The following is a 25688-nucleotide window of genomic DNA, read 5'->3' as shown; positions in this document are numbered from 1 at the left end:
TTGACAGCCCCAGAGACTGACCTCTTATATCCACAGCAGCAGCACAAGTTCCCCCCCACGACAATGTTCAGCCATGGGGCACACCCCTTTTAATGGAGAGAGAGAGAGAGAGGAGTTCAGTCTCCACTACTTGCCCTACAGATCTCACCTCCTCCTTCCCATGTAGTGTTCAGGGGTCCCCAAAGCTGGCTCTGCTCCCTTCCTGTACAAACACCTTTTCCATCCTGCCTCCTTGTGAGATCTAACAGCTGACATCTTGCAAGCTGACCAGACCCCCACTCCCACCTTTCCCTCACTCCCGAGTTTACCTTTAGGGACCATGCCCAGTAAGCAATGATGACATTTGATCTCGCTTTTAAAAGGACCAAAGCAAACAGATGACGTTCAGGGTGTGGGTGAATTTTAATGGGTCAAACGATGCAGGGAGAAAAAAAATCAAAAGAATAAATTAAGATTAAAAATGGAAGGGCAGACGTGTCCTTTTATATACAGAGGTGATTGCACACAATAGTGTAGGGTTGGTACATTGTGGCTATGAGGACTCTTTGTTGTGGCTCATGTAAGACACAGCTGTGGACTCAGGACATTTTAGGAAGGAAGGGACATGGGTCAAGAATTCTTGCTGTTGGCAATGCTTAGTTGGATGGAAACGTTTCAGAAAACCTGGAAGGCAAAACACAGAGCATTTTAATGTAATGACAATGGATGATGATAATAATGTCTGTGAAATAATAGAACCAACACTCAGATGGAGCCAAAATATTAATAGCAATGCTTTCAAGACATGACAAATTGTATTCCATTTACCTAGTTGTGTTTGGCGTTAAATGTCCCCCTGCAGGGTTTGCCATCTAAACATAGCAGCATTGAGCTAGTGCATGAGAATGCAAGAGAAAATTATTCGAAACTGCAGGGGACATTGTTTACCTAGGAATCAGACTCCTGTCGGCAAGCTTTCGCTTTTTTTTTTTTTTTTAATCTATCTTCTGTTGTTTCAAGTAACATTTAAACCTGGAAATGACTGGAGGGGAAAGAAGTATTTCTATCTCTTTAGAATTTGTTTATTTTGTGTATTCGACAGCACTTTGTGCAACCTCTGTTTGTAGGGGTCTTTCGCAAAGCAGCAGGGGAGAACACAGTTAAGAACGCAAGACACTGAGCTAGGGAAACCACAAAAATCAATAGGGGGATTGAGGGGCAGCCGCAGCCTCTAACATTACTTTCAATTCTTTTTTTTTTTTTAAACTGACTAGATTTCAAGTTGATAATATCCATCCCCCTCTGGAAAGTGACTCTTACTGGTCTGTTTTCCTTGTGCAAACTGAGTGAAATGCAAAATAAACCACATAAATGGTGAATTTTGCATATTTTCAGTTTTAATAAGGGGTTTTTGGTAATACAGGTATGGAATTTTTTTTTAAACAAACTACTTTTAACATGTCAGCGTCCCTACAGTCATAGATTTTAAGGCTAAAAGGGACCACTATGATAATCTAATTCAGCCTCCTGCATAACAGGCCGAAGAGCCTCACCCAGTAATCTCTGTATCTAGCCCATAATGTCTGTTCAAGCGAGAACATATTTTTGGCAAGAGATCCAGTCTTGATTTCAAGATTTCAGGTGCTGGAGAATTCACCACATCCCTATGGCCCATCTTGATGATCACTTTAGATAAGCTATTACCAGCAGGAGAGTGAGGTGGGAGGAGGTATTGTTTCATGGTGTCTGTGTATATAATAATGTCTTCTGCAATTTCCACAGTATGCATCCGATGAAGTGAGCTGTAGCTCACGAAAGCTCATGCTCAAATAAATTGGTTAGTCTCTAAGGTGCCACCAGTACTCCTTTTCTTTTTGCGAATACAGACTAACACGGCTATTACTCTGAAATCTGATCCCTAGGTGTTTGTTCCTATAGTTAATAATCACCTTCACAGTTAGAAATCTATGCCTTATTTCTAGTCTGAATTTGTCTAGCTTCAGTTTCCAACCACTGGATTTCAGTTTGCCTTTTAGTGCTAGATTAAAGAGCTATCTACTATTAGAAACAACCTTATATCCATATTTGGAGACCATAATCAAATCAGCTCTTAACTGGCCTACAGTTACCTGGGTTATCCTGTTTACTGCTTTTAAATACTGGGACAACATTAGCTTTTTCCCAGTCCTCTACAACTTCCCCAATAATTCAAGATATGTTAAAAATCAACAGTTCAGAGATCTGTTTGGCCAATTCTTTTAATACTTTTGGATATCATGTCCTGCAGATTTAAAAACACTCCCCCTTCTCCAGTTACTGATGGAATAGAAAGTATTTCATTATCACTATAAAATATGAACACATCATCCTGCTTATTTCCAAATACAGAACAGAAACATTTATTGAATACTTCTGCTTTTTCCACATCAGAATTGACAGCCATAGGGCTCATGCTGCTAGAAATCTTTTTTAAAATAACACAATTCTGAATGTAGCTCATCAGTATGCACGTCAAGGTTTTTTTTTTTTTTTTTTGGTATCTCGATGGTATTTCATTGCAAGGTCACCAGACTGGGTTAGTTCAAACATTTTAGGGTAAACAAGGAAAGATCAAGACAAACTCACCCTGAAGAGTCTTGTTTCAACCAGACATGATGTGCTTGACAAAAGCTGAGCAGGAAACAACAAGAAAGGCATTAAAAAATCCACCCAAACCAGAATGCGAGCCCTTGCCCTCTGGTGCAAACAGCACGTCACAGCAGTTCCCAGCCCTTTTGGGTAACTCCACCAGTTAACCAGAGGTGGGGACAAATTTCCCATGAGCTCGGGGTGAAATTTCCAAGCGCTAGGCACCTCCCGCACCCACAGTTGAGGAGAGCTGCTCAAAACCACTCAGCTCTCAGGAGTTCCCATTGTGCCACTTACAGCCAGATTCTCAAAAGACTTCAGCACCCAGCATGCAGTCAACATGCTGAACACTCTTGAAAACCTTGCCCTGATTGTAGGTCTTTTGCAAATTCCACTCTCAGAGATCAGCAGCACCATTTAATACCAATCACCTTTCATTTAATGGAGTGCAAGTCAGTCCTCTGAGGGACTTGGGTTGCTGTAGAACAATCAAGCTCCCTGGTGGGTGTAACAAGGTGGCCACCTTCAGAGCGCCCCCTTGTGGCACAGGGTGGCTCTGCAGCATCCTTGCCTCAGTTTCCCTCTCCTCAAGGTTCCTGAGTAATTTAATAAAGGCTGTCTTCTATCCGCTTTACATGGGCTCGTTTAGTGTCATAAACAATTCCAAAATAAAGTCCTCGAAGTCAAAATCAAGAGTTCATATATTTTAAGGTCTATATAAATATCGTTTCCCGCTTTTCATCAAGCCACTCCCAGTATTTGCCACCTGGAACCTTCCCTGCCACTCCCAGCACTACCTAGCTAGAGTCTTTTCCCCCCTGGTGTCTCAGGGTCCCCTACAGGAGCATTCAAACTCCCTATTGCCCACTCATTCCCAGTTCCACACCTTCCTGCCTGGATTCTCTCCCCAGACCTCCTCCTTATCTACCCCAGAGAGAGGCCTGATTGGGTCACATGACCCCCTAGTTGCATGACTTGCTTCATTTTCCCCATCTGTGGAGGACAGTAGGTTGTGTCACAGGAAGGGCTGAGACCCTTCTCCCTTTAAAGGGCCAGCCACCTTATAACGGTGGGTTAGAGTACCCACATGTTGGTGGAAGGCAGGCATTGCAATGGTGCACCGGAGCCTAGTACAGAGGTTCATCATTAAAGTGATCCGTGAAAGGAAAGAGGATTAGGCCCCAGTCCTGCAAACGTGTTTAACTTCACACATGCTGGGTAATCCCACTGAAGTCACGACTACCAGAAACAAAAGGCTAGAGTACCGGTGCAGGGGCACCCATCTGTGTTTGAGAGTCATGGTGCAACATGTTCCTATGTTCTATGTGGTTCCTTGGGATTATGTACACTGAGAAATCTCCCACAAGCTTCCAGGCTTTCCAGCTCCCCCAGAAGTATGGGACTCCTTGGGATTTAGGGGCCCATAGTAACTGTATCACACTCATACTAGCCCTGTCCACAAGGCTCTAACCCAGGGTGAAGTGGCCATCGTGAGCCGAGTTTGGACAGCAGCTTGAAATCTCATCCCAGCTTCCAGGTTTGGATTTTCACAGAGATCAGAAAAGGGATTTGAAAAACGGGGGAAATGATTTGACTTGCACTTTGGCAGCAACATCAGCATCCCTTAACAGGTCCATTTAGTTCTCATCAGAAATGCCAGATGCATGGTCCGATCATGGCTGGAGTTGCGGGCCCTTGAATCCAGGTCGATACTAGAAACATTTCCTGATATAATTACGTCAGTTAGGAGTGTGGGGTTTTTTTTACAACATTTCTATACTGCCAAAAGCCCTAGCATAGACAAAGTTATACTGACACGGGCTTTTTGCTGGTATAGCTTATTTCATTCAGGGAACTGGTATAAGCTACACCAGCAAAAAGCACTCTTTTTCTGGTATAACCTGGTCTCCACTAGACAGGTTTGCGGTTCTGCCTGTACTAATTCTACTGGCAAACCTTTTCTAGGTTCTAGACAAGGGGTCAGTCTAGAGGAGCACTGCGGAGCATCCCTTTCCCTGCTACAGAAATTGCTCTTGGGGCATTTTGATGGGAAAGCCTGGGAGATCTTGCCCTGCATTTTGAGGTCATATGACACAGCACCAGTGAACTATTGAATACACAGGCACTTCGCCTCTGTCCCACACCAAACCACTGTCAGAGTGGGGGCTAGAACTGCCCTCACTCCCCTGCCTTTGCACATGTGACCACTAGGTACATTGCATCCTGGGAACATTTTGTTGGAAATCTCTGGTACATTCTCCCGATTTCAAATTAGTTGACTAGGATGGGCGTCAGATGGGTTTTCCCCACTCACTGACCCCCAGTTTCTCTTTCCGTGTGGTCAGAAGATACATTTAGCATCTCAGAGCAGACTGAAATGGCTGGGGTAGCCACAAAAGGAATCTTCTCCGCCTACCTTCATAGTTGATGCAGCCGTTGGCATCTTCCTGTCCTGTCATCAATTGCTCCACTTCATTTTCGTTCAGCTTCTCGCCTAGGAGTAGAAGCAGAAGGACAGGTTGGTTAGGATGAGGACTCTGGCACTGCCCCCACCTGGGGCTCATGCTGCTGTGGATTATGTGTCCCGTGGCTACTCCCTGAGAGACATCCAAAGCCTCCCAGATGTCAGGTTAACATCTGGGAGAGGATTTGTCTCTTGGCTAGTCGCTGTATCGAAGGTTGATTAACAGAGCAGACATGAGCCAAGGAGCTACATTATTTGGAACCACTAGAGGAATCCAGAGAAGAGGAGGAAGGAATAAGTGGGCATTATACCTGAGCTAGGCCCCACCCTCAGGACTTCACCCCGAACTGCACAGCCTGGATCTCTGCCACCTGGAACAGACCCTGCCACCCCAAGCTTCACCATTACAGGTCAACCATGTCTAGCTTTGTTTCCAGCCCATACCCAGCGTGGCAAGCACATGGCGCAGTTCTGCACCCATGACTGTGCCATTCCCCTCCTTGTCAAAGACACGCAGGCCTTCCACAAAGTCCTCAAAGGTTCCCTGGTCCTTGGAGCGGGAGATGTGCTGCAGCATTGGGAGGAAGGTCTCGAAGTCGAGCATCTTTGTGTTCATTTCTGATGGAGAAGACAAAGGAGGTGTCATTAAGTAAATAGTCTGTGGCACCTTTTATACCAAAGCATTTTATCAGCTATATATATACACACATACAAATAAACACACACACACACACACACACACACAGAGCAATCACTTTGCCCATCACTCAAAGGCAGCCACCTCTGAGGTAGAACCAGGCAGCTCTTTAACCATATATGTGGGAAGGAAGTGGAGAAGAATCCTGTGTCCAAACTGAAACTATGGAAGCAAATTGATGGAAGTAGATTGGTAATTAAACACATTAGAATTTGGTTGGGAAAACAGACTTGCCACCTATCTTGTGGGAATTGCCATGCACAATTTAATGGCCCCAGATGGGCAGGACTTGGGCTTTAACTCTTACTCAAAAAAGCCCAGCACCCGCAAACCCAGGGGTGGGCAAACTACGGCCCGGGGGCTGGATCTGGCCTGTCAGAGCTTTGGATTTGGCCTGCGGGATTGCCCCCCGTGGTGCTGCAGGCCCCGCGCTGCTCTCAGAAGCGGCTGGCACCACGTCCCTGATGCTGGGGGGGGGGGGGGGGGGGGGGGGGGGGGGGGGGGGGGGGGGGGGGGAAAGAGGGCTCTATACGTTGCCCTTGCCTCCAGACACCGCCTCCCGCAGCTCCCATTGGCCATGAACGGGGAACCGTGGCCAATGGGCGCTTCGGGGCAGGTACCTGGAGGCGCAGCAAGGGCAGTGTGCAGAGCCCTGTGCTCCCCCCCAAAGGGGCTGCGCAGGGACGTGGTGCCGACCGCTTCCCACAGCGGCGCTGCATGGGGGCAGGGCAGGCAGGCAGGGAGCCTGCCCTAGCCCTGGTGCGCACCACTGCCACCCCAGAGCAGCTTGAGGTAAGCAGCGCCGGGCCGGAACCCAAACCCCTCCTGCACCCTGCCCCCCAACTCCCTGCCCTAAGCCCCCTGCCTGAACCTCGCACCCCAACTCCCTGCCCTGAGCCCCCTGCTGCACCCGGCACCCCTCCTGCACTCCAACTTCCTGCCCTGAACCCCTGCTGCACCCTGCACCCCCGTACACCCCAACCCCCTGCCCTGAGCCCCTTACCACACCCTGCACCCCTCCTGCACCCCAATCCCCTGCCCTGAGCCCCCTGCCGCACCCCACACCCCTCCTGCACCCCAACTCCCTGCCCTGAGCCCCGTTGCACCCTGCACCCCTCCTGCACCAAACCCCTTCCCTGAGCCCTCTCATACACCCCGCACCCCTCCTCTGCCCCAATCCCTTGCCCTGAGCCCATTCCTGCACACCACACCCCCTCCCACACCCCGCACTCCCTCCTGCACCCCAACCCCTGCCCTGGCCCTGCATACAATTTCCCCACCCAGATGTGGCCCTCGGCCCAAAAAGCTTGCCCACCCCTGAGCTAACCCGTTGGTTCCATGCTGACCCAGCAGATGAACATGGGTGATACCACTTCCTTCGGCACCCAGGGTTGTCCTTGGAGTTTCCCCATTCAAGCACTGACCACACCTCCCCACTTCCTTAGCTTGTGAGGGCTGATAAGTGCGAGGGGATACGGTGGCACAGAAGTCAGGGGTTATGGTGGCACGGACGAGGGGATATGGTGGCACAGAAGTCAGATTTAAACTGTCCTAACTATTCAACATTGAAGCCACTCTAAATTCCTTCATCAATGATCTATCCGAATCTGCTATGCATATCCCCTATAGCCTCTGCTATTACGGCCATGGACTCTGAGCTCCGACTTGCCCCATCCACTCTTTGCATGTTACCAAGGCAGGGTGATGATGGGGTTTCTTTCACCTGCATCTTCATTCTCGTCCCCTTATGAATCCATCCCTTCTCCCACATCCTCCCTCACAGCACTGAGAGAGCTACGCAGCACTCAATGAAGGAGGGAAACCTGCCCTACTGGTGTAACTCTCTCTCTTCCCAGCCAAGAGGAGGTGTGAAAGAACAGAATATGCTGCATATTCCCTCATCCCGCTCTGAGGTGGACGGTCACCTCCATGCGGAGACCAGAGCCTTTTAGATTAAATTCTTTAGTCCCATTGACAAAGGCTTTTTTATTTGCCAAAACCCAGGGTCCAGGGACTTCTGAGGGAGTTGGGTTAGATTCGTGAGGCCGAGTAGAACCCAGCAGCTGGTTTCCCTTTGCCCTGCACCATGTGCAGTCATGTACGCCGTGCAACATGGTATAAAACGCTACTAAATCCAGGCAGGGGAGAATCAGGCCCCAGCTCACTGCTCTGGCTCTGCAGGGCTAACAGAAAGGACAGCTTGTCTGTGTCAGTCAAGCCAGGAGAACTGACTCAGGAAACACAGTGAGTCAGTCTGCCAGGTCCAAAGGGGCTGTTTTTATGCAGTTACTTCTCTGATCATGGCCGGGTTTAAAAAAAAAAGTCGTTTCTAGGCACAGAGGAAAGTCTGGGATATAATCACCCATCTCAGTGGCTTTGATCGAGTGCTGCCAACTCTCGCTATTTTTACGTGGGGGTTTCATCAAAGCCCCAGCTTCTGGAATCAGGAGACTGCATGAGAAGCTCAGCTTTCATTAAAAAAGAAAAAAAAAAGGATATTTCTAGTCCTCATCGTCATGGAGAGCAGCTTGAAAAGGTGACTCTCGTGCACTCTAAGGGCTCAGAAATAGAAGGCAAATAAAAAAGCACTCCCCTATTTTTTATTAGAAATGTCATGAATTTTGGGGGCCTGACTCATGTTTTATGAATGCTCAGGGTTGGTCATAGTGGAGATCAGCTGGGCTGCCTTTGCTAACAGCTCCGAGATTTGAATTTAAGGTGCTGGGGGCAGAATGTTCCCAGCAGAGAGCTCTGGAATTCACTTCCCTTGTCGGTTTGTCAGCATCCCTGTTTTTGCCGTCAGGGCATTATACACGGCTCATTACTTTGCTCCGGCTTTCTCCTCGGGGGAAAGGCTGCCTACAGGGGTTTGGGGAATTATTTTGATACTCCTTTGTTAAACTGATTTTTGGGTATTGCTCAGGCACCCAGACAGTTTCCCAATCAGCAGGTTCTTATTAAGCAAAAAGTAAAATCAAGGAGCCACCTCCCCAGCTGGTGTGAATCCACATAGCTCCCTGAAGTCAATGAAGCTACACCGATTTACACCTGCTGAGGATCTGGCCCAAGAACAATGGAATCAAGGATGAGCCGCCCCATGAGGGCAGTGTCCTCTGAGCCTGATCAAGGGTGATATTTGGTGGGGGGGAGGGGAGGAATTATCCAGGCATGAAGAGTCTCTGAGTCATTTTCTTTAAATTATGAAACTGCCAGAGCTCATTGGTTCTTCTCTCCGTGGGGCTAATTCCACCATGACTCTCCTGTTATGTTACTGGCTACATTTCCCCTTCAGGCCTCCAGGAGGGATCAGAGATGGTCTGTCGACTAAAGCCCTCCCAAGGGCATCGGTGGGGAGATAGCAGCTGCAGAATGGGAGAGTTTTATTCTGGCCCCAGAGACCGTGAGCGCCGGCTCTGGAAGGGGGGGTGGGGCAGAGGGTCAAGAAGCAGAGCACTGAAAACATGAGGGACATGGAGCCTGGGTGAGTAAGATGAGGGGCCTCAGGCCCATACTGACCCAGCAGCTCTTGGTGACTCGTGAACTGTAACTAAATGAGCAATGAAAGATTTTGCAGCTGGGGGAGACTGGCTCTGACCCTCCTTGCCTATCGTCCCTGCTTGTCCATGCTCCTGATGCCACAGGGTAGAAATGGGAGGAAGGACTATAACCCATCCCCCCAAATCCAGCAGTGAGGCCAAAGCCCGGCATGTCCGCTGCTCCCTGGGACCTGCCTGGAAGCCCCTCTTGGCCAGCCTGTCTCATCCCCAGAATGGGTTGCTGGGGGTCCCAAGTAGGAAGCTGCGTGGATCTCCATTCCGTCTCCTGCTGCCCCAAAGTATATTCTGCCCTAAAGAGGAGAGGGCAATGGAAGGGAACACCCTGCTCAAGGGGTTTAGGAGCATAGCGCTGTTGCTCTCTTGACAGCCCTAGGGCGGCGGAATCAATTGCACCCTAAGGTGCCTTCAGCAGCCGGGTAGGGTTGCCAATCCTCCAGGATTCTCTTGGAGTCTCCAGGAATTCAAGATTAATCTCTAATTAGAGATTATGTCATGTGATGGAACCTCCAAGGAATAAGTCCAACCAAAATTGGCAACCCTAAATCTGGGCCTTCAGCCACACTCAAGTGTATTATTACATGGGCAGAGTCCACGCATCACAGTGAGCCAGAGATCAGGACTGGGACCTCGGGTGGGACTTTCTGTTGCAGACACAATTGTCTCAGAGGTACAGACGCCTTGTGAATAGAAACTCACTTCCTCTCTGCCCCACTCCCCTGCCCCGATCCTCTTTTCTTCCCTGCTCCTTGTCACTTCATCTATAGAGTGAACTGTGTGCTGGTGAAAGGTGTTAGACTGAAGGCCCGAGTGACCAAAGTCTCCAATCTGTCTACAAAACAATTCAGCACAAGCTTCCCTACCCTGCTGCCCTCCACCTCCGGCCTGCAGGAACTGCATATAAAGGTAGAGCTGGGCAAAAATTTTTGTGAGAAACCTTTTATTTTTTGCCAGAATATGCAAACTCAGGTTGACTTAGGGTGACCAGATGTCCCGATTTTATAGGGACAGTCTGGATTTTTTGGGACTTTTTCTTATATAGGCTCCTATTACCCCCCACCTCCTATCCCGATTTTTCACATTTGCTGTCTGGTCACTCTAGGTTGACCAATACATTTCACCAATACAACCCTTCTGCTGTGTTTCTGTCCCTTTTGGGTTTACTTTCTGCAAACATTTGTGCAATCAGATTTCACTGGCATGGATGCTCAACAGGGTTGTGGTCCTTGACAAGGCCTCATACGTGCTACAACAATATAGTGATCATGATAAGAATACTCACAGAGAGTGAATTTTAAGCTCATGTGCATAAACGCATAGGTAAAGCTCATTTTAAATTTGCTCTCCGCAAGCGTTTGCACTGGAAACCTAATGATAAAGGTGACTTTTGTACAATCAATGAACTGAACAGTACCAGATGACTTACACAACCAACTGCAGCTGGAATTATGAATGGCAAGTCACGGAGTAAACGAAATTTGCAAGAAAATGTTGTCCAATAAAGAATAACTTAGAGAAAAATTACAATTTGCTCCCGGATGTTTTGGTAATGGAAGAAGTGAAGTTAGATAACTAAGTTATGAATTATTCGCTCAGCTCTGGCATGGTAGCGAATGGGTATAAATGCCTAAACCAAGAGCAAGAGATGTGTATGGGTATAGATAGATATACAGATGTGTATGGGTATAAATAGGTACACAGATAGGTAGGTAGATATAGATATGCCAGTTCATTTCACATAGAACACTGCACAGCCATAAGATGGGAATAAAACTGAAGGTCTATCTCCTACATAGTCTACCTTGCAGCTATTAACAAATTAACGCAATGTCTCTCCCCCTTGGCCCGGTTTCTCTTACCTTCTGGTCTGGGCTTGCCCAGCACCTTCAGGACTTCAGCATTGGTTGGGTTCTGCCCAAGAGCCCTCAGGACATCACCACACTGACTGTAGGTGATCTTCATCTCCCCGGTTGGGGTCCTGTCAAACAGCATGAAGGCCTCCTTAAACTCTGCAGAAAGGAAGGAAGAGAATCAGCGGTCATCTTCCTATAATGCCCTCACATCCTCCTGGTGAGAGGCTGAGCCCTAAAACTGGTCCTGTCCAGAAGGCTGGCACTACTGGAAAGGCAGGGTGGGGTTTTGAGTGTTGCCTTTTGGGATTTTCAACAGGGATAAAGTTTAACCAGTTCCTCCAGTGAAACCCCTCCAAGGCAGAAGCTCCTCCCCTTGGGCAAGAAGAGCATCCTCAAGCACAACCGCATTTCCACGATCTTCCTCCTTGACTCAGCCTTCCCAGGGGCTTCCGTGGCCCATAACCTCCACTCAGAACTCCCCGTCTCATCCCACCTCTCTGCCTGAGGCCATTTTAGCAACTTTCGCCATGTACTCCACTGTTCCAGCTCCTCCCCTGCTGAAACCCTCCTCCTGGTCTGCATCTTCTCGCGCCTTGGTTACTACAACTCTCTTCTCTATGACCTCACCAGCTCTCCTTGTCCCCACAGGTTGCAGAATGCTGCTGCCTGACGTCCCTCACATACAAAGAAGGGTGGGCCACGTTCTCCCCGTCCTCACAGATTCTGCCCATGACTGAGCCCTGTGCATTGTGAGCTACAGGACTGCCCTTTCCAGGTTCTCTATAACAAACTCCCATCAGCCTAGGATCTGGCACCTCCTTTTACCTTGGGGGATGGGGCCTAAATCTGGAAAGATCAGGATCTGCTTCCTCCTATACATAATATTCTTCAGCCTCCTGGCCTGCTGTAATATTCTCTCTCTACCTCGTAAGTCTGCCAAGTGAGCAATAACAGTCCTGCACGCATCCGGCCCGGGCTTCTGCCTCCGGTTTGTTTCCCTGTAGGCTCTCTTCACGACGATGGGGTCCCCGGGTGCATCTAGCCGCAGAACGCTGGGCAGCCATTTCTCCAGGAACGCTATCAAGTCTCTCCCCTCCTCTTTCTCTGGTAACCCAAGAACCCTCAGCGTGCAGGCCTGGGCCTGGCTCTCCAGTTGCTCCACGCGGGTGCCGAGGTGGCTGGTTTCTCGGGCCAAGTGGTCCAAGGCCTGGGTGCACTGTTGGGTTTTCACCTTCTGCTTTTTGACCGAGGAATCAGTCTGAGCGGCTGCCTGGGCCAGGCTGGTGACTCGCCCTTCCAGCACATCCATGCGAGTATTGAGAGCCACGATTTTACCATCAAAGGCTGTCACGATCTCTCGGTTCTTGTCTGTTTTCTTCTTGATTTCGAGCAATAACGCTCTCAAGGAGGCATCGCCGCTGTTTCTGCTGCCACGTGGGATCAGATGCTCAGGGTCTCCATGTGGTGACTGAGACATAGAGGCCCAAGACGTGGTGTCCTTGGTTTGGTCAAAATCCTTAGGCAGGATTTTTGGTTTGCTTGATTTATTACTTGGCATCTTCACACCAACTGCAGTTCTTTGCCTTGCTTAGGATCTGCACTGTAAATGCCCATGGCTTGGTTCTGTCAGCCTAGAAGCCCCTGCCAAACTGTGTGTCAATCCCTCGCAATCCAAATCCTGCACACGTGTGAGCTTGATGCTGTTTCTTGATACCATCCACCTTTCCTTGCCTACATGGTATGGGGGAGGCAACCCTGGGGCTGCTGCCTCTGGGTGTGACATCACAATAGCTAATTCTCTGCCAGTGGTTTTGAGCTGCACTGGCTTTGTGCATATGAGTGAGAGAGTGATGTCACCCTTTAGTGGCTGGGCCCACAGAGAATATATAAGGGATCTGCTACTTGTGTCAGTTAAGGGCGTTCTCCTTTAGCTCCTGCCGCCAACACTTGTCTATTGGGAACAGAAGGAGAAGAGTTCTAGTCCTGTCTCCCCAAGATGAGTGTATGATTAATTTAGAAATTGTGTCTTGGATTCTTTGTGGTTTGTACCCTCTCTGTGGGCCTCTACAGGGAAAATAATGGCAAACATCTGGTCAGGCTGGATTCCATCCAGAAGAGAACAAGAGAGCGTTGGTACCAGAAGCACATCAGAAGACTGTAAGGCTGTGCATTCCACTATCTCAGTATTGGTGAAACCCACACACCGTGGTATTGGTACTTGTTTCCTTATTTTTTTTACCCTTTTTTACTGTCTTTTTTTTTTTTTTTGCATCACAGGGACCATTTGTAGGGCTCAGCCTGAGACCTGATCTTCTTACAGTATTTCTACCAGCCTGAATTTGAACCCAGATATTGGCTGTATCCAGAAGGGTTAATAAAGCCCATCAGAAGTGTAACAATAACCACAGCCCACCCCTATCACCATGGGGACATCTCTCTATGTGGCTGGGATCTGCTCGTTCAGAGGGAATCTCTGATTTCAAGCCAAGGCTGCATCTTTCAGCATGAACCGAAAATGCTTTTCCCTTGCTAGTACCCACTTGCTTCCCCTCCATTTTTGGTGGCATCCCCATCAACAGAACAGAGCAGGGAACTGGGTGCCATATATTCCTTCTGCTGCTTTAGGAGTTGGCGTCCTTACTGAATCCCTGGCCTGGCTCCCAATCATCTTTCTCTCTTGCTTCTATTTATATCTCTGCTCCTGTCTCCATCCCCGCTCACCTCCCCTTGCTCTGCTCAAGCCTCTCTTCTAAGTGTTCCACAGGGCTCGCCCCGTCCCATCCTCTGGTAGGAGGCGTTGGCATGCGCCTCGCCATCTGTAGCGCCGTGTGTGCTGTTCGGATTACTGCGAGGTACCAGCTTGTGCATTCAATCAATGACTTTGCTTTCTGATTTGATATGCACCTTCTAGCCACTATAAAAATGGCATGAACCAATGCCTGGATGGTGTAATCTAGTGATTAGAGCAGAGGTCCCCAACCCGGGGAGTGGAAGGAATGTTCGGGGTGGCATGTCGGCACCTGGGCCAGCCCCCCCAGGGGGTGAGGAGGAATCACCACCCAGCCCTGCTCAGCCCCCAGCTCCGCTCCAGCCCTGGTTCCCGGCCCCAGCCCTAGTCTTGCCCCCAGCCTTGGCCTCTGGCCATGGCTCTGTTCCAGCCCCAGACCCTCCCCCAGCTGCGGCCCCAGCCTTGGCCCCCTTACTCCCATCTGCACCCCCATCCCTGGAGCTGTCTCCCGAGGGGGAGGGAGGGGCACAGACAGGGATGAGACTATGAAAAGTTTGGGGACCACTGGGTTACAGCATGGAGAGCTGGGAATCAGGACTCCTGGGTTCCATTTCTAGCTTTGGGGTCGGGGAGGGCCTAATGAGAAGGACTAGGAGTCAGGGCTGCTCTTCTAGTCTCCAGTCTGCAAGGCAGTGTCGTCCAGTGGCTAGAACAAGCAGGTCAGAGTCAGGACTCCTGGTTTCTACTGCCATCTCTGCAAGAGAGTGGTCTTGTGATTAAAGCAAAGGGCTAAGAGTCAGGCTTACTGGGCTCTACCCCTCCCAACCAGCGGCAATGCGGCAAAGGCAGCAACAACTGGTTTGAAAAATGCCAGGCACTTACCTTCAATCTGGTCAGCACTGAAGTCAATCTAAAGGGAAAAGAAAACAGAGCAGAGCCTTCAGAGCCCAATTCCTGCCCTCTGTGCTGGGATGCAGCTGCATGAACGTCCCAGCCAGGGCCAGCCGCAGTCACTAGCCACACACCCCGCCCCGTGGAGCAGAGCAGTAACTTGGCAAAACAAACCAGTCCGCCCCCCCCCCCCGCCCCCCAGCAGCAGGAAGAACTCATCCTCTGAGCCCCATTTCCTTGCCTGGTGACAGGACCTGAGAAGCACCCTGTAACATGCTTGGGGCGCCATCCTGGCCAGAAGAAGTCGAGGGCTCTTCGGCATAGCAGCAGGTGAGAGTTGGGAGGCAGGACATCATAGTCCCATCTAATCAAACCATTGAATTACTCCTGCATGCAGGTGTATGAGTCAGGGTTGGCAGGTGGCCGGATCTGCTTCTTGTTATTCTTTCAAAATGTCCTGGAAATGTTTCACTGGGCAGAGCAAGATCAGTGCCAGGGCTACCCCATTGGGGGCTGAAAGCAGGAATATTTTGCCCCCCAAACACATACTAATAATTAACAGGGGGGCCCCTGGAGTTGCTCGGGGCCCTAAGTAATTGCTTACTCTGCTTATGCCTAGCTCCAGCTCTGAGCGAGATCACTGGTATGCAGGAAACTGACACCTGCTGCCTAGCTAGAGTGGGGCTTAATCATGCTATGTCCTAGATAAACCCAGAGGCCTTTTCTGCTCCTTCAGGGATGTAGGAAAGTAAAACACCATCTCCTGCTGTAATTCTCATGTGAGGTACCTGGTTTATCAGGGTAAAACAGGTGTAATCTGCTACTGGGACCACAGGGCCCAGCCTGGGCACAAATCTCACTACATTGAAACCATCTGTCCAAAACACAATCAAATTCCTCTCCCCAGTGTTCGTTAAATCTGGCACTGCTGGCACCTAGGAACTGGCAAACCAGAGGGTCAGGCTTCTTCTGTGAGAAATCACAGCAGCCAATTGTGGGGAGTCAGAGATCTACATTTTCTAAAGTGACAAGTAAGAACCTTTGGCTGCTTTCATCTTTGGGGTGCCCAACTGGAGACACCTGAAAGGGGCCCGCTTTTTCAGAAAGTGCAGAGCACGTGTCCTCTAAAAATCAAGCCCCTTTAAAGCATCTCAAGTTGGGCCCCTGAAATTGAGGCCACTCAAAATCATCAGTCCCTTTTGAAAATGTAAGTCAAGGAATTTTTCAAACAAACGTATAAAGATCAGTAACTACAGTGCTGCCAACGCTTGTGATTTTATAAGAAGTCTTGTGGGAGCTGGTGTTTTCCTTAAAGCCCCAGCTCCTGGAAACACGTGGACATAGGACAATCTCAGCTTTTATTAAGAAAGGGTGCATTTCTAGCCATCGTGATTGTGGGGAAAAGTCAGAAAATGTGACCTCAGTGTTGCCTTAAGGTCCCCAAATCAGAAAACAAAGAAAAAGACTCTCCTTTTTTATTTTATTTAAATCTCATGATCTTTATGTAAATCTAATTATTTCTGAGGGGGCCTGGCTCAGGATTTTTAAATGGTTGGGAATGGCAACACTAAAGCCACAAGAGAGAACATCCAGGAACAGGATGCTGTGCCTGTCCCTCAGGGCAGACCTCCAGAGACCCAGAGAGAATCTGTGTACTGTCTGCCAAATTGTTTTGACCAAGAGATTTTTGTATATTACAATACAGTAGCCAGGTTGGGTAATGGGCGAAGGGGAGGCTTTAAAAATTCCTGAGGGCTATTCCTGGTTCTGACCTTGACTTGCTGGGTGACCTTGGGCAAGGCACTTCCCCACTCTGTGTGTCTGCTTCCCCCATCTGTAAAATGTGGATAATAATACCCACCGCCCAGGCTTAAGCAGTTGCAGCCAGAGTTCAGAAGTGACCACAGATTTTGACTTCTTCAGTTGCTGGGTGACCAGCAGGAAATGTGATTTTCATAACAGCTCAGCGGAGTGGGTGGATGTTGGGTGCTGAGCTCTTTTGAAACTCTGGCCCTATGGTTCTCATTTCCAGAGGTGCTAAGGTCCAGCAGCTCCCACTAAAGTCACACCAGGGATTTGGACCCAATAATGTAAACAATATTTGGAAGTCTGTATAGGATCAAACTCAGCCCTGGCACAAACTGGGGCAGCTCCCACTGACCTCAATGGGAATTGTATCAGATTACACCATGGCTGAATTTGGCCTGCGGAATTGAACTCATAAAGGGGATGTTAGTCTGCTGGTGTGCTGTAAGCCACTGACCCGACCTTTCACAGACGAAGTGAGCTGTAGCTCACGAAAGCTTATGCTCACATAAATTGGTTAGTCTCTAAGGTGCCACAAGTCCTCCTGTTCTTTTACAGACTGTGTTTTCCCCCAGCTCAGATGTGCAATGGTTATTTTGCAGGGGAGTGATTTTACCCCTTCCCCAGCTCACAACTTGGGTACAAAAAGGGAGTGAAAAAGTTTTAAAACTTTTAAGGCCTGATTCTCTGTTGCCCTGCACCTCATCTCGTCCCAGAGACCAGTGCAGAGCAGGCGTAAAATGCCACAATCTCACTTAACGCCCACTTCGCATTGGTTCAAAGAAAGCATGACATAGCTCAAGATAGCAGAGTCTCTGTCCCTCGGAAGGGAAGGGCCCCTGTCTAGCAGCTAATCCTGTACAACAGTATTTACCAGGGCACGTCCACTGAATACATGTCGCTGCTTGGGTCCCAAGAACCTAGGCAGTGCGGTGCGTTCAGGCATAGCCCGTTGCTGAGCTGTTAAGCTCTTTCTAATAAATATTTTATTTTCATAACCCAACGGGCTCAGTCCATCTCAATTAAATCTTTACTAGAGGCGCCCAGCGGGACTCAGTATTTTCACTGGCATCCTTAACAGGCAAACAGATGGGTTTCTACAGCCATGAGCAATGGTCAGCCAGCGAGGGCGCTCCATTCCATTCCAGCCATCCATTTGGTTGAAAATCCAGTTTTCCACCAAAAAAAAAAAAAGTTTCCATGGAAAGTTTCCGACCAGCCCTAGTCCAAAGCACGTATCCTAGGGCCGCCTCCCCAGGGAAGCTGGTGGTTTACAAACGCTTGCTGTCCTTTCATGAGTATTAGCTGAGGTCTAGTGGACTGAGTCCCGGGCTGAGTGAGAGGGAAGTCGGGATTCTATGTCCTGGTCTCTCATGACTCTGTGTAACCTTGGGCATTTCCGCTCTCTCTGCCTCCATGTCTCAGTCTGTGAAATGGGGATCGTGATGGTTTATCCAGTTTTGTGAAGTGTGCTGAGATCTGCGGATGACACATGCTATTTAGTGCAAGGGATTGCCTAGGCACTAGTGCAAGGAAGCAGCAGTGCACTAAGGCACATACTGGTGTCCCATGAGCCATGATGCGTCCTTCATGACGGCTGACTGACAGCAATGGCCCTGCAATTCTGCACAACCCGTTCCCATCACTAAGGCCTATGTGCCAATTTCTCTTTCCTGGTTTGCCTGTTCTCCCCTTCTCTGGTTTTCACCTTCAGTGTTTTCTCGCTTTTCCATTTACCTCTCATCCCACCGTTCTCTCTCTCCTTCCCCAAGCTGGAGGATGGTGGGAAGAGGCTGGCATGCAGAACCTTTTCGGCTTGCATGTTTGGCGGGCAAGCTGTTGACAGCACCTTTGACTGGTATCACCCTGGAAATGCCAGCGAGTCACCACCCCTGCCACCAAGAGGGAATCGATGCACAGGAATGTAGGATTGCCAAACTGGATCAGACCCTGCTCCCTCTAGTCCAGCAATGGCCAGAACCAACTGCTTTAGAGGAAGACATAAGGAACCCACCTTGGACAGTTATGGCATAATCTGCCCATAGGCGAAGTTCCTTCCCAAATCCAGGCAGGCAGAGGTCGGCTCATGCCCTGAAGCAGGAAGCTTTAAAAAAACCCAAAACAATCTGATGTAACTGTGGATGCTCTTGTGAGCCATAGCAATGCCTATCTCTTTTCTGAGTCCTACTGAACTCCTGCCCTCAATAATATCATGTGGCAATGAGTTCCACAGGTTAGCAGAGTGCTGTTTAAGGGAAAGTACCTCCTTTACTCAGCTTGGAGTACTCATCTCATCTCCCCACCCAAAGGTTCCCAAGGCGATGGCACCAGTTGGAAACTGGTGGCTACGTATTTAACCACAATGAGCAAGAACATTTGTCCCTTTGGATGAGGTGGAGCCACAGTAATGAGCCTCATTCGGTCAACAAGGACCCAGAGGCAGTAGCAAATTCTGGGCGAGATCAGCTGGGCCTGGGAGTTTGCAGGCAGCAGGGGGGCTGGCTGTGCTGACCCTCTTTGGAGAAAGGATGTTATTTCAAGGCTCAGTCCTAAAGTCAGGGCGTCAACTGGTTAAATTGTCTCCATACCGAGCATGCTATTATTAACCCTCTGACTACACCACTGGCTTAGAAATGTAACTGTATCCAGAAGAGCCACGGAAAAAGTGACCTCCCCTCGGAGAACAACGGAGAGAGGAGACTGAATAGAAGATGTTCTCATCCAGGAAATTGACTCAGGATGAGACGCTGCAGGCACCGAAATACTTTAGGACTGAGACAGCTGGCAGCAGAAAATCTGTTTCATGCTGTCGGGACAGCTGGACAGAACCCCCTCAAGGCTGTGCAGCCATGGCCATCTCACCAAATCCAAATGCCGGCCTATATTCTAGCGAGGACCAGGTTAAGTCATTGGGCACTACCCCTCAACTCCTGGAATTACATCAGAATCTCAGCGTTCATTTGAGGGGGAAAAATAGTTTCCAGCTTTTATGGTTGCAAAGGGAAGCTGGAAACCGTGGCTCGGATGTAGCCACTGCATTGACATCTGCCTGAGTTTGCAGAGTGCCTGGAACGATAGTTCAAAAAGGGGGGAGCTGCCTTATGCATCTCATTGGGGTGTAATTCCAAGACCCACTCACTGCTCTGGGGGACCCTACCAGTGCCACCCCAGTGAGGACTCTATGTGAGGCAGAAGGCCAGCCCATCCACTCGTAATGATGCACGCCAGCAGCTGGATTAAGTGTACTGGCCACGCCCCAGTTGCATGAGAAGGGGGGAATCCATCAGTTCATTCCTGCACCAGGGCTGTGTCCAGCATTCTGGAGGGGTGCCCCAAACATCACCTCAACTGCAACAGCCCTGTTGAACATCTGGGATAGAGGACTGCCCTGGCCATGCCCACTCGTGCTCAGGCCACACCGCCTAGCAGGGAGGAACCCTGTTCTAGGAGGGCTACGGGACTTTATGGCTGCTTTGCATTGCACCAGCGTAAAGAGGACACAGGGCATCACAGCTCATCCACAGGGCTCTATTCCTGCACTCCGCTTCTTCTCACTGGCGCAGCGCTGGCTGGGAACCCTTGGGGGAATCGCCCAAAGGGGGAGCTGAGCAGGGGCAGGTTCTGAGGAGCAGCCTCTTCTTTGGGCATTACGCTCAGGTGCTGCACGAGGCTGGGGTTTATAGCCGGGGCGATGTGGGGAGCAGCTGGATTTTGCTGCTAACACAGGAGTCAGCAACCTGCTTTGTGTGAGTATGGAACGCTCGTCCTTCTGCAAAAAGTGCCATGGGTTCATCACAGGCCACATGTGTCAGGACCTGGCTCTCATCCTCCTCCAAATTGTCCCCCCTAGCACCGTACTGGGGTATTGGTTCACTCTGGGCTAAGGGGGAAGAGCGCCACCTCCTGGATCACCAGCATCTCTGCAGCACTTCCTGTTGCTCAGAGGCCTCCCACCCAAGTACCAATCCAGGCTCACTCTGTTTTAGCCCCGATTCAGGAAAACCCTTAACTTTACGCATGTGCCTAAGTCCCACTGACTTCAATGGGATTTAAGCATGTGTTAAGGTAACGCACCTGCGTAAGTGCAGTGCTAACTAGGGAGGCTTTCCTGAATCAGGGCCGTTGTTTGTTAGATTTGCAGTATAAAGTGCTCAGATGTTCCTGTGCACCCGAGAGCCAGATTGCAAGAGTACTCTGTGGTGACATCTTTCCAAGTGACCAAAAAGCCACCCTCAGCGGAAGGAGAAGATGACAACTTTGTAGTTCCAGTTTTAGCTTGAGGTTGATTCCACTATGGCCAAACAGAGAGGGGTGAAGATTTCCCATTGCAGACACTTCAGCATATCAAGGCTGTACATCACATCAGCCCCTGACCCCGCTGGTTACTAGGGAAATGTAGGGCATAATAATTTGAGCTGCAGCTGAGAGTAAAACGTGTACATCTACCCACAGGAGGGAGAAATCCCAAAACAACTCCCGCTCTGGTCACGGGCTGCCTTTTCCACACTGGCCTGTGATCACTGAAGCCTCTTGCTCACACTTAACTGTATCTTCAGGTGAAGTTTGATGCAAGGAACAGGAGTTGCTACACCCACCTAGTCTGAGCTCCATTTTCCTGAAGTGTCTAAATACCAGAAGTTTCAAAGGAAGGTGTAAAAGCCTACGATGCACCCAACTATGCAGTAGTATCTCAGGGGGGGAAATTTCTTTCTGATCAGTTTATGGCCATGAAGCTTAAGGACTGAGAACTCCTATAGCCTATTCTGTTTTATGTCACAGGGCCTGATAAAGCACCATTGCAGTCAATGGGAATTGACTTCAATGGGAGCAGGATTGGGCCCACTGGAGGTACAAGTCATGTTCATGTAATGCGTTTTGGCTCTGACCAAGCTATTTGCCTCAAGAAATATCCTGTGGCAGTGAGTTCCACAGGTTAATTATGCAAAGGGCTTCACTTGATCCATTTTAAATTCTTTGCCTTTTTATTCAGCCTGGCCCCCTGAGTGCAAGATGCTGACCACAGCCCTTTTCATCCAAGGAGGCAGAAAAGTGTTTCACAGAGGAAAGTGAGCTCCGGTTTTCTGCCCTGCCTGAGCAAGCCTCCTTGGCTTGGTCTCTGTTACTCAGAAAAACCTGCCTGCTGCTTCTTAAAAAACAAAATCCAGAAGCACTTATTCTAGTTGAACGTTTTCTAAAAATATCTTAAAAGCGACAGGCCGGCTGCAATCCATAATTTTTCCAAACATTTTTGGCACATTCCTCCCTTCCCACTAAGATTCTTACGCCCATTTACATTAGGGTAACTTATCGATTATGCAACAGTTTGTGGCTCATCTTCAGTCAGAGGGAGGCACAGGGAATAAAGAGATCTGCTGCACTCCCAAAGCAAACGGGTCATTGTATGTGCAAAACTAGGCATCTCGGTGTGCAACATGGGCAACTGAGTGTGCAAATAGATACCTAGTGCACATGTAGCTGCAGGTGCAAAGCACTTTTGTGTATGCAAACGGGGTCCTTGCGCTTGCAGACAGGTACTTGCACGTTGGAACAGTGTATGCAGGTAAGCCGTTTTGCACATACCAATGCACATTTTGCTCATAAGCCTGGACACAAGCATATTTTGCAAGTGGAGCTTAGGGCCCAGATCCTGCATTGCATTCCAGTGACACTCAGTGCAAATCTGCAACAGTGGACCCCAGGGGTGCAATTGGTTAGCACACAGGCCCTATAAAGCAGTGCTAGGTGGAGTAATGCTGAGGTTATGAGTTCAAGTCTCATCTAGAACACCATCACATTCCTCTGATCCTGGGACTGGCTCAGATCCAGCTGTAAATTAGTTTCAGGGCTGATCTAATTTATGTCAGGCTGCCCATTGCCCCACAGAGCTCTTCTAGCAGCAGGGGACACCCCTTTTATCCCTTACTTTGGAGACTGGGAGTTGGAGTTGCTAGAGTGGCCATATAATGCTAGAGGATTCCCAGGCACGGGGACTCTTCAGGGAGCAGGATCCACTGGCTTTCCAGATGTTTTGAGCAATGTGACCTTTCTCAAGCAGCCAGCTACTGGGCCAGGATCCAGCCCTAGGTGTCTGCAGTTGAAAACAGTTGCCCCATGGGGAATTCTAAAGGGCAGCACCTCCAAATAGTGCAGTTGTTTATCATAAATCACCAGAACCCCTTTGGTCTGGGAATCAGGGATGGAAACCCTGGTACAGGTCCCATGTGAATTCCCGGTTCTGGCAGGATTGGGAGAGAATGGCCAATGGGAATAATGTAGGTGCTAGGAGAATAGGCAGTAGAGTAGGGGATCTGTGTTTCCTGCCCTGGCTGACGCTGGGAAGTCCCTTAGTGGCTGAAGGGAAACACACAGAGGTTGGGCATTACCTGCCGTTCAGCGCCCTGAAAGTCATGGCAGGTGTGTGCCTTATAGGAGTTAGTGGGAAAGCCAGCGCTCTGACAGTCTGGAAAGGGGCAGCTACAGAGAGGACAGCACTGTGCACACAGACACGAACACAACTGATTTGAAACTCCTAGACTCCTTCCTGCCCCAATTTCAAATCCCTCCGGGGTCAGTTCAGACCTTCCTCCCTACTCCATAGCAAGATTGAGTCCTGTTGTGTGAGAGACCTTCGGATCAGATGATAAAAAAGTAGATCCTGCATGAGAATGGGGGCTTGACTGTATGTCCTTGCCTGACGTTGCTTCTCCAGCCTGTTGTGTACAAGTTGCCCCATGTTCTGCCCCAGAGGTGGCTGCATCTTTACTCTGTGTGTGTGTGTGTAATCTGCAAAGTGCTTTGGGAAGATCACATGGAGTTTTAAGACTAAAAATCCCAAGCTGTTTTAAAACTCCAAAAGAATGGCTAGGGTTGAATTTTGGGTCAGTTATGTTTCTATACCTCTCCTTGTCAATAAGAAGATGCAGAAGAAGCAACCTGTTTGCCTGGGGTGGAGGGGAGAGACACTCACAAGAGAACTGCTGCAGTAAGGCAGGGATGGAATGAAAGGAATGTTCCCCCCCCACACCTGCTTGCTCCCTCCCTTCTCTCCAGACTCAGCAACAAAACAGAACAGACAGTGAGCTCCAGGGGCTAGCAAGAGAAAAGGAGCCCATTAACTCTGATGGCAGTTCCGGGTGTTAAGCACCTCTCAGGATTTATCCACTAGTTATTTAGGGATTCCCCCCCTACAAGGCTGAATGGGGAGATACTATCCCCATGGGAAGATTTTAGGGGAGGAATCCATTCCATTGGTACAAGGCATTTGCTCCCCAGAAATAACCTTAAGAACCAGGGATAAAGTGCATCCCTTCTCCAGCAAGACGGTTTAGGGAGTGGCAGGAGATTCCCATCCCCAACTCCCTGCACCAGCGTGGACTCCAAACATTTCCCCCTCTAGTTCTGGCTACAAGGGAAGGCAGCGCGGCTGACATGATTCACATGGCACACTGGATTGCCAAGCACTTGGCAGGTCCCTGAGAGGAGGTGGGCAAGAGACTGGCTAATTTCCTTACTTACAGTTATACTCTTGGGATCGAAGGTGGGTTCCTTTGGTGGTTCTGGTGCCGGTGCCGGGGCTGCTGCTGGGGCAGGAGCAGGCTTGGCTGCCTCTTTCTTTGGTTCAGGTTTCTTGGGGGCCATGGTGCCGGGTTCTTTGCAAAGGAGCTGAGAAGGGTCTTCCCACCCCACCAGGCAACAGACTGAGGGACAAAAGGCAAAGTCTGCTCCTTCCCCTTATATACCCAGCCCAGTGCTCACACCAGAGGGGCAGGCCAGCTGCAGGAGCAACTGCTACTTACTATAAAAGGAAGAAACTCCAAAGAGAGGGGCCCTGCTCAACAATTGCCCATTGTCATCAGCTCCCGGAGCACGGAGAAGCCAGCAGCCATCACACCCCCATTGGAAGGGGGCACCTGGTTCTTTGGCTGGGGTGGATCAGGGCTGCCTCCTAAAAGATCATCAAAAAACAAAAATACAAATGGCAGGAAAATAGTAACAGGCCGGCTGATAAACCTGCCCCAGGGGGAAAGTGTCTTTTTATAGGCAAGCCTGCGAGTGCAAATACTGCAGATTCCTTTTAAGCCCAGGATTTGCTAGCTGCCACCTCGCCGCCGCTCGCTGGAATATTTGATCCCTGCCCCTCCGGTTCTGTCCTCTGGTGATAAGCCTTTTAAATATCCCCTTGGCCCTGAAAGTTGTCTGCGGCCTTTCCCTGTCCTCTTCCCCTGCCCCTAGAGTCTGCTGGTCCGAGGGGGTTTTGCCCAAGCGGGGCTGGGGCAGAAGGATCTGGGCTTGCTGAGAAAGGTATCCTCATGTCTGTCGCTTTGCAGGGTACTCAAAGTCAAATTTTCCACAATAAGCAAAATTTGCCTGACCCTCTATGTTTTATTACAGTAGCACCTAGAGACCCCAACTGAGATCAGGCGCTGTACATACATAGCGTGGAACAGTCCCTTCCCCAGACAGCTTACACGCCAAATAGACAAGGCAGACAAAAGGTGGGAGGGGAAACTGAGGCACAGAGCTGGGAGGTGACTTGCCCAAGGTTCCCCAGCAGGCCAGTGGGAGAGCCAGGAATGGAACCCATGTATGACACCCAGTGCAGTGCTTTATCTACGATGCCACGTTGCCTCTCTTGACCTGTGCTGTAATCAGGCATTGTCCCCAAGCCACGATAGAGCAGGGTCTGGCAGGGTGTAAGAGTTCCATGACTGGATTTTCCTGGTGGCACTCAGTTACAGGGCCCTGGTCAGTAGCGATGCGTGCGTGGGAGTACATCCACCAGCCATGCAGGCAGATGGGAATCTAACGACCATGAGTCCAAGTTGGTGTACTGTTATCCGGCACAAGGCTGGAAGAAAGGGGCCCAGCAGGGAAGCTAACGAGGCAGTGTGAGAAGGTAGTTAAGAGAAAATCCTCCCTCTGGTCCTGTCCCTTGGCATGTACGTTGCACCAGTTTAGATTCCTTTACGGTCCCTTGCCCCCACTGACCAGAGTGCACCACACAGCACCATTAACATCCCTTCCGCATCCCATGTGGCTCATCCCCCGTCCTCCCCTGTTAAAGTCAATAGAGTTTCACTGGATTTAA

General features: G+C 49.6%; 1 protein-coding gene across 2 annotated transcripts; it reads right to left on the bottom strand.

The window, feature by feature from the left end:
- Positions 1-383: 383 nt before the first annotated feature.
- On the bottom strand, positions 384-24329 carry MYL4 (myosin light chain 4). Of its 2 annotated transcripts, XM_007061893.2 has the most exons (7): positions 24116-24328; positions 14786-14813; positions 11182-11331; positions 5516-5689; positions 5024-5101; positions 2605-2649; positions 384-663 (listed from the first exon to the last, which is right to left on the bottom strand). In XM_007061893.2, exons 1-6 carry the CDS (start codon positions 24236-24238, stop codon positions 2621-2623), a joined length of 582 nt encoding a protein of 193 aa, XP_007061955.1. In that variant the 5' UTR covers positions 24239-24328; the 3' UTR covers positions 384-663; positions 2605-2620. The 2 variants fall into 2 exon arrangements, 1 of the variants encoding a protein (XP_007061955.1); XR_006287690.1 differs by having other exon boundaries at positions 2605-5101; positions 24116-24329.
- Between the last annotated feature and the right edge of the window lie 1359 nt (positions 24330-25688).

Source organism: Chelonia mydas, chromosome 27 (assembly GCF_015237465.2).
Source record: "Chelonia mydas isolate rCheMyd1 chromosome 27, rCheMyd1.pri.v2, whole genome shotgun sequence".
Taxonomy (NCBI): Eukaryota; Metazoa; Chordata; order Testudines; family Cheloniidae; genus Chelonia; species Chelonia mydas.
This window is presented reverse-complemented; position numbering and strand designations above follow the sequence as displayed.

Bases quoted from the DNA above. Each gene is read 5' to 3' on its own strand.
- MYL4 (XM_007061893.2), bottom strand. From the start codon at position 24,238: ATGGCCCCCAAGAAACCTGAACCAAAGAAAGAGGCAGCCAAGCCTGCT. The intron at 5,690-11,181 runs GTAAGAGAAACC...CTTCTCCATCAG, and splicing joins GGGCAAGCCCAGACCAGAAG to AAATGAACACAAAGATGCTC. The intron at 5,102-5,515 runs GTATGGGCTGGA...TTCTACTCCTAG, and splicing joins CCATGTGCTTGCCACGCTGG to GCGAGAAGCTGAACGAAAAT.